The sequence below is a fragment of the Panulirus ornatus genome, chromosome 9 (assembly GCF_036320965.1).
Source record: "Panulirus ornatus isolate Po-2019 chromosome 9, ASM3632096v1, whole genome shotgun sequence".
Lineage (NCBI taxonomy): Eukaryota > Metazoa > Arthropoda > Malacostraca > Decapoda > Palinuridae > Panulirus > Panulirus ornatus.
In genome coordinates this window covers 43,696,224-43,711,513 of record NC_092232.1, presented here as the reverse complement: position 1 = coordinate 43,711,513, position 15,290 = coordinate 43,696,224, and the positions used below count along the sequence as shown (strand labels likewise).

The following is a 15,290-nucleotide window of genomic DNA, read 5'->3' as shown; positions in this document are numbered from 1 at the left end:
CTGCAAAAAAGTTGTAAAGTTTAATTACAAATCTATATATAACAATTTCAAAGCAAAGTAATGCATATAAATCATTTCTAAACAGAGTGTCATTTACTTATGACCTCAACGATATCATTTGCCACACAAATGGCCATTCTTTGAACATCTGGTTCTACCATATATAGGTACGGCATCATAAATTGATAGTTATGAAAGCCAAAAAACATTACATGAAAATAATCTGGTTTTACCATATATAGGTATGGCATCATAAACTGATTGTTATGAAAGCCAAAAAACATTACATGAAAATAATTACAAGTATTTATTAAAAAAGGGGGTGACTGTATTGTTGACTGGTTGGTAAGGTTATTTAATGTATGTATGACTCAGGGTGAGGTGCCTGAGGATTGGCGGAATGCGTGCATAGTGCCATTGTACAAAGGCAAAGGGGATAAGAGTGAGTGCTCAAATTACAGAGGTATAAGTTTGTTGAGTATTCCTGGTAAATTATATGGGAGGATATTGATTGAGAGGGTGAAGGCATGTACAGAGCATCAGATTGGGGAAGAGCAGTGTGGTTTCAGAAGTGGTAGAGGATGTGTGGATCAGGTGTTTGCTTTGAAGAATGTATGTGAGAAATACTTAGAAAAGCAAATGGATTTGTATGTAGCATTTATGGATCTGGAGAAGGCATATGATAGAGTTGATAGAGATGCTCTGTGGAAGGTATTAAGAATATATGGTGTGGGAGGCAAGTTGTTAGAAGCAGTGAAAAGTTTTTATCGAGGATGTAAGGCATGTGTACGTGTAGGAAGAGAGGAAAGTGATTGGTTCTCAGTGAATGTAGGTTTGCGGCAGGGGTGTGTGATGTCTCCATGGTTGTTTAATTTGCTTATGGATGGGGTTGTTAGGGAGGTGAATGCAAGAGTTTTGGAAAGAGGGGCAAGTATGAAGTCTGTTGGGGATGAGAGAGCTTGGGAAAAGAGTCAGTTGTTGTTCGCTGATGATACAGCGCTGGTGGCTGATTCATGTGAGAAACTGCAGAAGCTGGTGACTGAGTTTGGTAAAGTGTGTGAAAGAAGAAAGTTAAGAGTAAATGTGAATAAGAGCAAGGTTATTAGGTACAGTAGGGTTGAGGGTCAAGTCAATTGGGAGGTGAGTTTGAATGGAGAAAAACTGGAGGAAGTGAAGTGTTTTAGATATCTGGGAGTGGATCTGGCAGTGGATGGAACCATGGAAGCGGAAGTGGATCATAGGGTGGGGGAGGGGGCGAAAATTCTGGGAGCCTTGAAGAATGTGTGGAAGTCGAGAACATTATCTCGGAAAGCAAAAATGGGTATGTTTGAAGGAACAGTGGTTCCAACAATGTTGTATGGTTGCGAGGTGTGGGCTATGGATAGAGTTGTGCGCAGGAGGATGGATGTGCTGGAAATGAGATGTTTGAGGACAATGTGTGGTGTGAGGTGGTTTGATCGAGTAAGTAACGTAAGGGTAAGAGAGATGTGTGGAAATAAAAAGAGCGTGGTTGAGAGAGCAGAAGAGGGTGTTTTGAAATGGTTCGGGCACATGGAGAGAATGAGTGAGGAAAGATTGACCAAGAGAATATATGTGTCGGAGGTGGAGGGAACGAGGAGAAGAGGGAGACCAAATTGGAGGTGGAAAGATGGAGTGAAAAAGATTTTGTGTGATCGGGGCCTGGACATGCAGGAGGGTGAAAGGAGGGCAAGGAATAGAGTGAATTGGAGCGATGTGGTATACCGGGGTTGACGTGCTGTCAGTGGATTGAATCAAGGCATGTGAAGCGTCTGGGGTAAACCATGGAAAGCTGTGTAGGTATGTATATGTGCGTGTGTGGACGTATGTATATACATGTGTATGGGGGTGGGTTGGGCCATTTCTTTCGTCTGTTTCCTTGCGCTACCTCGCAAACGCGGGAGACAGCGGCAAAAAAAAAAAAAAAAAAAAAAAAAAAATTACAAGTAATTCAATATGTAGGAAAAAAGACAATGGAACAGATGTAAACAGAAGAGAAAATGAAGAAACAACAGTATCTACAGAAACATTATAAAGTTCAACAATGTATTTCAGTGCAACAGAAATATGCCTCATTCACCTGTTCCTGAACCCTCCTCACTCTTGCAGGAGATTATGAACATGTATGAAAAAAAGAAAGGAATGTGTCTCATGAAAAAACAAGTGAGAAAAAGTACAAGTACTTTACTTCTTCCATTGTGAGCTCCTCAGAATATAAACAATCTAAACCATATATAAGAAACAGCATTATCTTTTAAAAAATTCTGGTTAAAGATCATTATAATATTAAGAAAAATGTACTTTGTGACAATGTACTACATACAGAATTCTATCCACAATTGAATGTAAGCAAATGAGCTTGATCCCCATTTCCTTTACAATAATTCTACATTATTCTAAAGAAAAAAGGCGAAAAACATTACGGATGAAAATACATTTTCTATACAGAGATGGGGTTTTGTGAATGCCTGAGAGACCCTGTGAGGATCTGGCCTTGCAGTGCTGGTAATCAAACAACTTAAACAAGCATAATCCCCTATGGTAAGCCCTCATCTATTCCTACAAAACAGACTGGAATCATACAAAGAGCCAGGCATTCTACATATTACCTTAGGCTCCCCCCCCCCCACCTGTTAAAAACCTACTCCCATTCTAACAATTCAGTGCTTGCGTAAGGAGCACAAGGTTGCTACAACGATCAGTCTTTCAAATTCCCTGACTTATTCCATGACCAACTTGAATTTCCCTGGACTTAACAAATATTAAGTAAGAAAGAAGAGAGCATTAGGCAGAAATTTTGGGTGCACACAATGTGTAGTAGTAGTAGTCAGTAGAACATCATGTAGGAGCCTATAGAAACTGCAATACTGCCCTCTGCCAGTGGTCTTTAATGGTGAGGTAGTAAAGATTAAGAAGCAGCATGGAGTTCACCAGTTGAAGATATTTTGGCTGTGGCCATCCCCTTGAAGGAGTTCCCAGAGGGAATAGGCATCAGAAACATAGATAGATAGATAAACAGAAAAGAAGAGCAGAAAGAATTCCATATCCATATTCCCTGTGTCTGACATAAAGCATGACAAAGAGGAATGGAAGAGGAGGGCTGGAAACCCCACCTCCCCTTCTTGTCTTCCAATTTCTAAGCAGATGGAACAAAGAAAGGGGCCAATTGAGGAATGTCCATCCTCCTCAAAGCTCTGGCTGAGTGTCTATGTGAGTGGATGTAACCATGATGAGAAGAAAGGAGAAATAGTTGGTATGTTTGAGGATAGAAACCTAGCTCTGAATAAAATTAAGAATGGTTTGGGAATGTCAGCAGTTGGTGAGAGTGGATGACCTAAGGAAAGGGTAGCAATACATTGTACATGATAGTTAGAGAGTGAGGCTATCGTTCATTTGTTCTTGCTAATGCAGGAAGGGGGCAGATGGGTTTAAGTGGTAACAAGCAAAAAACAAACACAAAGAGATGGAATTAATATTCAGAGGGAATGATGAGTGTGTTAAAGTAGATCAATATTTTTCAAAATTTTAAAGCTTTAGTCCCACAACCATGTAGAAAATCCCTGGGTCCCACACACAAAAAAAATTAAACTCCATACATTCAAATATATTTTAGTATTATTATGACCATTAATGGAAAATCTAAAGTGATAAAAATGCAATAAATTTGCTCTACTTGTGAAAAACAACAAATCTAAATGCAAAAACAATATGATTCAGTAATTAATTTGTGTCGCATTTTGTTGGTATGTAATTTTCTGGACTAATATTTGAAACAGCAACTCAAAGAGCTGTTTTGGGTTGATTTTGGCTTCTCTCCATTTTGATACATGCCACGGTAGGGAAAGATTGCTCACACAGATAAATGAAGAATAAATGTTATACATATTTTTTTTTAATTATACTTTGTCGCTGTTTCCCGAGTTAGCAGGATAGCACAAGGAAACAGATGAAAGAATGGCCCAACCCACCCACATACATGTGTATATACATACACGTCCACACACGCACATATAATTACTTATACATTTCAACATATACATACATAGACATATACATATATACACATGCACATAATTCATACTTACTGCCGTCATTCGTTCCCATCACCAACCCACCACACATGAAATGACACCCCCCCCTCCCCTGCCCCACAAACATGCAAGGTAGCGCTAGGAAAAGACAACAAAGGCCTCATTTGTTCACACTCAGTCTCTGAAGAGCTGCACCAAAACCACAGCTCCCTTTTCACATCCAGGCCCCACAAAACTTCCCATGATTTACCCCAGACGATTCACATGCCCTGGTTCAATCCATTGACAGCACGTCGACCCCTGGTATACCACATCGTTCCAATTCACTCTATTCCTTGCACACCTTTCACCCTCCTGCATGTTCAGGCTCCAATCCCTCAAAATCTTTTTCACTCCATCCTTCCACCTCAAATTTGGTCTCCCACTTCTCCTTGTTCCTGCCACCTCTGACACATATGTTCTCTTTGTCAATCTTTCCTCACTCATTCTCTCCATGTGACCAAACCATTTCAACACACCCTCTTCAGCTCTCTCAACCACACTCTTTTTATTACCATACATCACTCTTACCCTTTCATTACTTACTCGATCAAACCACCTCACACAACATATTGTCCTTAAACATCTCATTTCCAACACATCCTCCCTCCTCTGAACAACCCTATCTATAGCCCACACCTCGCACCCATATAACATTGTTAGAACCACTATTCCTTCAAACATACCCATTTTCGCTTTCCAAGATAATGTTCTCGACTTCCACACAGTCTTCAATGCTCCCAGAATTTTTGCCCCCTCCCCCACCCTATGATTCACTTACGCTTCCATGGTTCCATCCACTGCCAAATCCACTCCCAGATATCTAAAACACTTCACTTCCTCCAGTTTTTCTCCATTTAAACTTACCTCACAGTTGACTTGTCCCTCAACCCTACTGTACCAAATTGCTCTTATTCACATTTACTCTCAGCTTTCTTCTTTCACACACTTTACCAACTCAGTCACCAGCTTCTGCAATTTCTCACCCGAATCAGCCACCAGTGCTGTATCATCATCGAACAACAACTGACTCACTTCCCAAGCTCTCCCATCCACAATAGACTGCATACTTGCCCCTCTTTCCAAAACTCTTGCATTCACCTCACTAACAACCCCATCCATACACAAATTAAACAACCATGGATATATCACACACCCCTGCCGCAAACCTACATTCACTGAGAACCAATCACTTTCCTCTCTTCCTACACCTACACATGCCTTACATCCTCGATAAAACTTTTCACTGGTTATTACAACTTGCCTCAGACACCATATATTTTCAATACCTTCCAAAGAGCATCTCTATCAACTCTATAATATGCCTTCTCCAGATCCATAAATGCTACATACAAATCCATTTGCTTTTCTAAGTATTTCTCACATACATTCTTCAAAGCAAACACCTGATCCACACATCCTCTACCACTTCTGAAACCACACTGCTCGTCCCCAATCTGATGCTCTGTACATGCCTTCACCCTCTCAATCAATACCCTCCCATATAATTTCCCAGGAATACTCAACAAACTTATATAACTTGATAAAATTTCTTTTTTGTTATAGAGGTTCTTAACATCATACCACTCATCTTTCTTCAAGGGAGCATTATTCTATCAATGTCCTCCCTAAATTCAAGACTTCCATTTACTTCTTATTCCTTTTCCAGTAGGCCCTTTGTATGTATGAAATTTTTTTTAATTTGCCATGCCTTATCTTTCCAAATTTCTCTCCATTAAATTTCATTTTATTCCCTTTCACACATGTGCATATGCTGTCATCCCCTTTCATCCATATGTACACGGTGTCCAAATCACTGCATTTTTTCTTTGTTTTTCTTATTTTCAATTACTTTACTGAATTTTGCATAATCAGCAAAGCTCCTTACTATACTCACATTCACAATTTTGTCTATGACAGATATCATGATGTGTATAACAGATATCATGATTACAAAGAGTAGTAAAGTCCATATAATTCCCTGCAGGGCATACAGAAGCACACCTTCATTATGACAAGTTTCCATTTGCAAACACTTTGAACTGTCTGTTTGTTAGAAATTCTTTGATCTATTTTCCTATTTTTCCTTTGATGTTATTTACTTTCTTTAGGAGTATTTCATAATTTACTTTGATTTTCCTGTATGTCATTATAGTAAGCCATTATTTGTGTTTGTGCACTCCTACCCACTACAATACTGTGCCTCCCTTGCATACACTATCCTATGCATTTTTCTACCAATTCTCTACCTCTAGTATTTCCTCATGTCAGTGGTGATCTTCCTCTCACACCAACCCCTTTAAATGTACTATCCTACACTCTCCCTGTAAATTCCAGTTTTCCATTCCTTCCACATGCCAAAACATCCTCAAAGTAGTACGTTTTGCCCAAACTACCACTCCACAATTCATTCCTTTGTATTCCTTGCCATACCTCATCTCTCATACACCCCCCACATTTCTTTCTTCATACCATTTAATCATACCACATATTCCTCTCAAACATCTCATTTCCACAGCATGAATTCTTGACCTCTGCTACTCATTCTATGTCCATGTTTTGGCAGCAAAGGTCAGGGTTAGGAGGATCAATTCTGTCCCTTAATCCTCTCTTCACTTCCATACTTACACCTCTACCCTTCATTATCTATTATGGGACCCAGTGACTCTTCTACCCTGTGCTGCTCTCTCTCTTATCTCTCCTTCCACACCAGCAAACTTACCTATGACTTTCTAATTACTCCCATCACTTGAATCCCATATGTGGAAATCAGTTAAAAAGGCAAACTCATCTGGCAAATCTAAGAATAACTTTCAAGAATATGAACAAGGAAATATTTAACATGCTATTCATATCCTACATAAGGTAAAAACTATAATATACTTCTCAGGTTTTGTCAACATACCTATAGAAGCACAATGAGCTCACAGAGAAGGTCCAGAGGAAGACAACAAAAAATACTTGAATCAAGAGAGCTAAATTGCTAGAAAAGGTTGGAGGCTTTAAATTTACCCAACTCGGAAGAAAAAAAGACTGAGGGGTGACCCGATCACAACCTTTACATTTTTAAGAGATCGATGAAGTGGACAGCAGACAATCATTTGAATGATGTAGGGACAGAGCAACCAGAGACACAGCATAAAATCAAGCAATAAACTCATAAATAAGGATGTAAAGAAACACATGTATTTCTATTGTATAAGAGTGGCAGAAGAATGAAACATACTGACTGAGGACATGGTTAATGTAGATAACATACATAAATTTAAGAGGTTGTGTGATGGTGGGGCCCCCAGATACTAGAACTCCTTCCTCAAACAGAACAAATAGGCAATTACTTCTTTGTTCTTCAGTCTTACTTCTTCACTCTTAAGTCTATCTATCCTCCTAATTCCAGCTATATAAGCTAACCATGTTAACCATCTCTATCAATATCTTTTACCTATGACCAATATACCCTTAGACTTCAAAGCCATACATCAGTACACTCCTAGCCTTGGGCTTCAAAGCCACACATCAGCATACTCCTACAGACATATTTCTTGCACACTCTAAGCTAAAACTTGCAGTGCATCCCAGTTTTCCCTTCACTGTATGACTAATTTCAACTTCAGTTTTCCCACTACCACACCTTACTAAACTTTACTCCCAAGTATAGTTCTTCAATATACAAACTGATCCTATGGTCTAGTCTCCCATTCCTTTTAAACTTATCATCTTAATGTAATTTCCAATTACTCAGAGCATCTTCCTACTACATCCATCATCAAATTGGTCCTCTAGTCAACTCTACCCTTTCTCTGATTTAATTAACAACACAGCATCACCTGCATCCAACAACTGCAGCAACTTCCATTCTGTTTCTCCATGGTGAAGCATCAGACCACAATCACCATATATCTCATCTCAAAAAAACATATGTCTAAGAGCTTTTCAGACTGTTGTGCTAGAAGACCTTTGTCATAAAATCTAATTATTTGAAGGCCTTTACTTACATTGTGTTTTTCAAACTGAAGAGCTAATACAGCTGTGATATTACGCAATGCCCCACACATGAATACAAAAAATAAACACAATGTGACAATACACAGTTTTGATATACAACTCCTTTATATATTACAATTCACTCACTATCACTCACTTTCATACAATCACTACTTTCAATATAAAAGCACTTGAAAACATCTGGCAGTCTTCAGTGAATATCATGCAAAATATTACTAACTTCGTAAAAGATAATCATAATTCATTACATGGTGAATGTGGGACAAATACTAACATACCTTATAAGTCCGTGAAACTGAAATGGCTGTGTTAATGTCATCATCCAGAGGGTACTGCCAGCAGCTTGAAGCACAACTTGGGTCATCATGGCCATGGCTAGCATCCTAAAGGCAAAGTTGAAATAATGACAGTGGATAAAGAACCAAACCCTCAAAACACAACCCAAACAATAAATGTTTGCAAATTTCAAACAAACAAAAGAGACTGTTACTAAGCAAATCACTGTTTCTATGTTCTATCTTTCTTAAACTTTTCTCACACTGCTACATTTTATCCTCAAAATTTCAGAGGTAAAGTGCACTTAACTTCATATATTCTAAAAGCATACAGTTACCTTTTATTTGCAAAACAAAAGTATACATATAATCTTCCAGTTCCCTGCCTGTACATGTTTCCATTAAATGAATTTCAAAAGATTTCCATAAGCCTAACACTGACGAGCCAAACATACGCTTGGAAATCATGACCTTAATTCATTCTGGATAAACTGTGACAAATATCAAAGAGAAAATGAGACTGCACCCCCCTCTACTGAATATAACCCTGACAGTTAACTAGACCTACACACCTCCAAAACTTAATCAAGCATGGCACTATGTAATATCTGTAATAAAGGATTGATCCAAATTCATTTACCCAGTCTTCTGATGCTATGATCTATGAGCACAACAGCTTATGACCTTGATCTCTGACACTTAATCTTTAAAAGAAGCTCTGGTGTGGAGCTTTATATGCAGTGTTTCTGGGATTAATTAGATAACTATCCAATCAACTAATTGTGAGAGATGCACATCTTAGAAAAAGAAAGACGTATCATTATAGTAACTGCAGTTATGTGATGAAACTGTGAATGCTATATGTGTACAAAAGTTGAAAAAGTTTTATGAAACCAAAGAAACCAAGCATCAAAAAACATCAACTTTTACAACCACCATCACCAAACACAACCATCAACACCATCACCACTCAACACAACCTTCACCACCAATCATTTATCATCACCACCACAGACAACCACCACCATCCTCACCAACATCACCAAAAACACTAACTAACATAACTGATACCACCACCACAATTAACTAAGAGAATATATGGGAAATGGTTAGAGTTAAGAGGCACAATTGAGGTGAAGAGGACATGCAGCGAGTATTGTGAAGGGTTGTAAAATGTATTCAATAACAGGGTGATATATGTGGAATGCTTTGAACAAGGATGTAGGTAAAGCAAGACAATCACAAAAACATTACTTGCTGAAAAGAGAAGAGGGGGTGAAAACATTGCATGAGAAGTATGACAAACTGTCTTGAGTGGATGGGATCGCAGATGAATTTGTTAGGAAAGGACAATTGTGTTGTTGACTGATTAGTAAAGGTTTTCAGTGTACGTATAACTCATGGTGAGGTCCTTATATAGTAGCACTGTATAAAGGAAAGGGGAACAAAGGGGAACAAAAGCAATGTTCAAAAGTACTGGCAGTGTGTATTTTGTATGTGCATTAGCATGGTACAAGGTAACATGAAGAAAGACCTCATTCCCTGGCATCTATTTTATAACAGTCATGGGTAAAAACCAAAGCCCCCTACTTACAACTAGTCGCCAAAGACCTCTCCATGTATTTCCCAAAACTGCTTCATATGCCTGGCTCATTCCATTGACAGCATGTTTCCCACTGCATACCACTACCGTGCTACAAGTGCCATTCTTCACTTAATGTTCAACTAAGTACATAATTTTTTAGCCATACCAAACACTCCCTCCTTGGAGGTGGGAGGATGGAGTGGAAAAGATTTTGAGCGATCAGGGCCTGAACATACAGGAGGGTGAAAGGCGTCCAAGGAATAGAGTGAATTGGAACGATGTGGTATACTGGAGTCGACATGCTGTCAATGGATTGAACCACGGCATGTGAAGCGTCAGGGGTAAACCATGGAAAGTTTTGTGGGGCCTGGATGTGGAAAGGGAGCTGTGGTTTCAGTGCATTACACATGACAGCTAGAGACTGAGTGTGAACGAATGTGGCCCTTGTCTTTTCCTAGCACTACCTCACGTGCATGCAGGGGTAGGGGGTGCCATTTCATGTGTGGCGGGATGGTGGCAGGAATGGATGAAGGCAGCATGTATGAATATGTACATGTGTATATATGTACAAGTCTGTGTATGTATATGTATGTGTATGTTAAAATGTATAGGTATGTATATGTGCATGTGTGGGCGTTTATGTATATACATGTGTATGTGGGTGGGTTGGGCCATTCTTCTGTCTGTTTCCTTGTGCTACCTTGCTAATGCGGGAGACAGCGAAAAAGTATGATAAAAAAAAAACACTCTGCAAATATCCCTGTATACCTGCCCCCTGTCCGAGTAGATGTACCTTTACCATGTGCTTGTCCAAATTGTGTAAATACCTAACTCGCCTTGATCTTAAGCTCATTTATGATTAGTTGTGTTTTCAGTTGAATGGCTGCTGAAATCCAATAAACCTTTATCTATTTTTCTCCCTTCCATGCCTTTCTCCCTCCTTCGTGTCCAGGCCCATATCAATCAAAATCTTTTTCACTCCATCCTTCCAACTTTTTTTCTTTCCTTCTCCATATCCCCTCCACTTCTGACCTATATCTTCTTTGCCAACCTCTCCTCACTCATTCTCTCCATATGTTCAAACCATCTCAGCATACCCTCTTCAGCTCTCTCTACCACATTCTTATCACCACACATCACAATACATGTTATCTTCAAACTTATTTCAAAAACATTAACCTTCCGGGGTTGACGTGCTGTCAGTGGATTGAATCAAGGCATGTGAAGCGTCTGGGGTAAACCATGGAAAGCTGTGTAGGTATGTATATTTGCGTGTGTGGACGTATGTATATACATGTGTATGGGGGGGGGGTTGGGCCATTTCTTTCGTCTGTTTCCTTGCGCTACCTCGCAAACGCGGGAGACAGCGACAAAGTATAGTAAAAAAAATATAATATTAACCTTCCAATGCAAATTTTCACCTATAAACCATGCCTCACATCCAAACAAAATCATTGGCACTGCTATACCCGTAAACATACCCATTTTTCCTCTCTCTTTCCACATATTCCCAAATGTCCCAAGAACATTTGACCCCTCACCCACCCCATCTCATCTTGGTTACATCCACTCATTCAAACATCCTAGTCTGCACCTTCAAGAAGGATAGATATTCCTTGCTTGGCTCCTTCTTCAATTCCTTTTTTTTTGGAAACTGGAAAACTGTTTTTCCACCCAAGCCCTTGCTTTCACACTGCTCCCCTACCCCCTTTAATCGTCTTCCTGAGCATGTAAAGAACATGAAGATAGAATTCTTTCTCTTCTTCCTCAGTCGGGGAATATATGTTTGCAAATATACAATGCAATCTAATGAAGTAGGTGTAAGGGTGCTGCAGCACAACCATCTTGGATAAGCATTAAATAAAACCATGAAAACTGTGTATTCACCACCAAGTATTATACTGGTTTCCCTTTTCTCTTTACACACTCTTTGAAACGACCAGGAACTGAATCACCAAGGTTATAAAGCAATGTGGGGTCCATCTTTGTCCAATTTTCATAAATGGGCATCTCCAGCTTAGGTAAGAACAAAGTATCCCTGTTACTTGATTTTATTTTCATAAGTGCCCGAAAGTTTTCTACTGATGTAAAATCTGGTGAATTCCCAGGCTAGTCACTAAAAACTACATAACAAAAGTCCTTAAGCCAATCAGTGACTACTTTTGCAGAGTGTTAGGGAACCCCATCCTGCATGAAAACTTCAGCCTTGTACATTTTGAACAAATATGGAAGATTTACACAGTAGCTCAAGGTAACTATGTCCATTCATAGCTTCGTGCTTTGACAATACTACAAGGTCACTACCACCATAATAACAGAAGCAATCCAATATTATAAGTGAAGCAGAGAAGTTTACTGTGCTTAATTTTTCTCAATTGGACCACAGGCTGGTTGCCTGTAAACACGCAAACTACAGTCACCTATCACAGAAAAGGTGGACTTATCACTTCACAATACACTCCTGAACTTAGCTACACCCTACAATACATAGTTCTTGCAAAAAATCAAATCTTTTCTGTGCCTACGAGTTAAAAGCAAGTTGGGATGCAGCCGACAACTGTGGTTCTTAAGATCCTCATGCAAGCATTCCTTACAGACACATCACTTAACAGTCTGCATCCACTTTACTTTTATTCAGAGTACATGGGTAATACTAGAAATTTCTGTAAGTGACTTATTTGCCTTATGAAGTGCAATTACAGAAGCTGAGCACAGTTAGAACTTTCAAAATTTCCAACCATGGTAGGTGGTAGAAATATGAAAAGAGAAAAAACATGACAATCCAGGGTATGACTAGGAAGAACAACAAAATACTCCCACCTCCTACAACAGATAAACAGCTAATGAGGCAGGTTCATGTGGTAAGCCATTAAGTCATGTAGCTGCCACTGCATGCTAGAGGGTGCTAACTTCACTAAGATACCAACACCATATCATGCAAGTTACAATGATTTGCATCAATATAATTGCCACAGACCCACTCACGTTTACTTTTCTAAAAGAAGGAACAGGGAAGGGGGTCCAATGACAATTTTCCCTCTATGGCTCAGTCCTCTCTTCTTGGATGCTACTTCACTAATGCGAGAAATGGTGAATATGTATTAAAAAAAATAAATACATTTTCTTTTTTTTCTTTCAAACATATTCGCCTTTTCCAACATTAACAAGGTAGCATTAAAAACATATTCGCCTTTTCCAACGTTAACAAGGTAGCATTAAAAACTGAGGATTGAGCCTGAGGGGGGGAAAATCCTCACTTGGCCTCTTTCTCCGTTCCTTCTTTTGGAAAAGTAAAAACTGGAGGAGGGGATTTCCACAGCCCTCTCCCTCCCCTTTTTCTCGCCTTTTATGACATGCAAGGAATACATGAGAAGTATTCTTTCTCCCCTATCCCAAAAATAATATATATATTATTTTTTTTCATTATACTGTGTCGCTGTCTCCCGTGTTTGCGAGGTAGTGCAAGGAAACAGATGAAAGAATAGTCCAACCCACCCACATACCCATGTATATACATACACATCCATACAGGCACATATACATACCTATACATTTCAACATATACATACACAGACATATACATATACATACATGGACATAATTCATACTTGCTGCCTTTAATCATTTCTGTTGCCATCTCGCCACACATGAACTGGCAATCCCATCCCCCCACATGTACATGAGGTAACACTAGGAAAAGACAACAAAGGCCACATTCGTTCACACTCAGCCTCTAGCTGTCATATATAATGCACCAAAACCACAGCTCCCTTTCCACATCCAGGCCCCACAGAACTTTCCATGGTTTACCCCAGATGCTTCACATGCCCTGGTTCAATCCACTGACAGCACATCAACCCCGGTATACCAAATCATTCTAATTCACTCTATTCCTTGCATGCCTTTCACCCTCCTGCATGTTCAGGCCCCAATCGCTCAAAATCTTTTTCACTCCATCTTTCCACCTCCAATTTGGTCTCCCACTTCTCATTCCCTCCACCTCTGACACATATATCCTCTTTGTCAATCTTTTCTCACTCATTCTCTCCATGTGACCAAACCATTTCACAACACCCTCTTCTGCTCTCTTAACCACATTCTTTTTATTACCACACATCTCTCTTACCCTTTCATTACTTACTCGATCAAACCAACTCACACCACATATTGTCCTCAAACATCTCATTTCCAACATGTCCACCCTCCTCCACACAACTCTATCTATAGCCCATGCCTTGCAACCATATAACATTGTTGGGACCACTATTCCTTCAAACATACCCATTTTTGCTTTCCGAGATAATATTCTCACCTTCCACACATTTTTCAACGCTCCCAGAACTTTTGGCCCCACCCTTCACCCTGTGACTCACTTCCGCTTCCATGGTTCCATCTGCTGCCAAATCCACTCCCAGATATCTAAAACACTTCACTTCCTCCAGTTTTTTTCCATTCAAACTTACCTCCCAATTGACTTGTCCCTCAACCCTACTGTACCTAATAACCTTGCTCTTATTCATACTTATTCACACACTTTACCAAACTTGGTCACCAGCTTCTGCAGTTTCTCACTCGAATCAGCCATCAGCAATGTATCATCACCGAACAACAGCTGACACTTCCCAAGCCCTCTCATCCACAAAAGACTGCATACTTGCTCCTCTCTCCAAAACTCTTCCATTCACCTCCCTAACAATCCCACCCATAAACAAATTAAACAACCATGAAGATATCACGCACCCCTGCCGCAAACCAACATTCTCTGAGAACCAATCACTTTCCTTTCTCCCTACTCGTACACATGCCTTACATCCTCAATAAAAACTTTTCACTGCTTCTAGCAGCTTGCCTCTCATGCCATACATTCTTAATACCTTCCACACAGCATCTCTATCAACTCTATCATATGCCTTCTCCAGACCCATAAATGCTTTATACAAATCCATTTGCTTTTCAAAGAATTTCTCACATACATTCTTCAAAGCAAACACCTGATCCACACATCCTCTACCACGTTTGAAACCACACTGCTCTTCCCCAATCTGATGCTCTGTACATGCCTTAACCCTCTCAATCAATACTCTCCCATATAATTTCCCAGGAATACTCAACAAGCATATACCTCTGTAATTTGAACACTCACCTTTATCCCCTTTGCCTTTGTACAATGGCACTACACATGCATTCCACAAAATCCTCAGGCACCTCACCATGAGTTATACAAACATTAAATATCCTTACCAACCAGTCAACAACACAGTCACCCATTTTTTAATAAATTCCACTGCAATACCATCCAAACCTGCCGCCTTGCAGGCTTTCATCTACCGCAAAGCT

General features: G+C 39.6%; 1 protein-coding gene across 5 annotated transcripts in view; it reads right to left on the bottom strand.

The window, feature by feature from the left end:
* Positions 1-15,290, bottom strand: part of LOC139750374 (uncharacterized) — a 195,136-nt gene that overhangs the window by 8,076 nt on the left and 171,770 nt on the right. For all 5 annotated transcript variants that reach the window (XM_071665097.1, XM_071665101.1, XM_071665098.1 and 2 more), the window contains one exon: positions 8,372-8,476. In XM_071665097.1, coding sequence (XP_071521198.1) covers positions 8,372-8,476 — 105 coding nt within the window. The remainder of the gene's footprint in view (positions 1-8,371; positions 8,477-15,290) is intronic.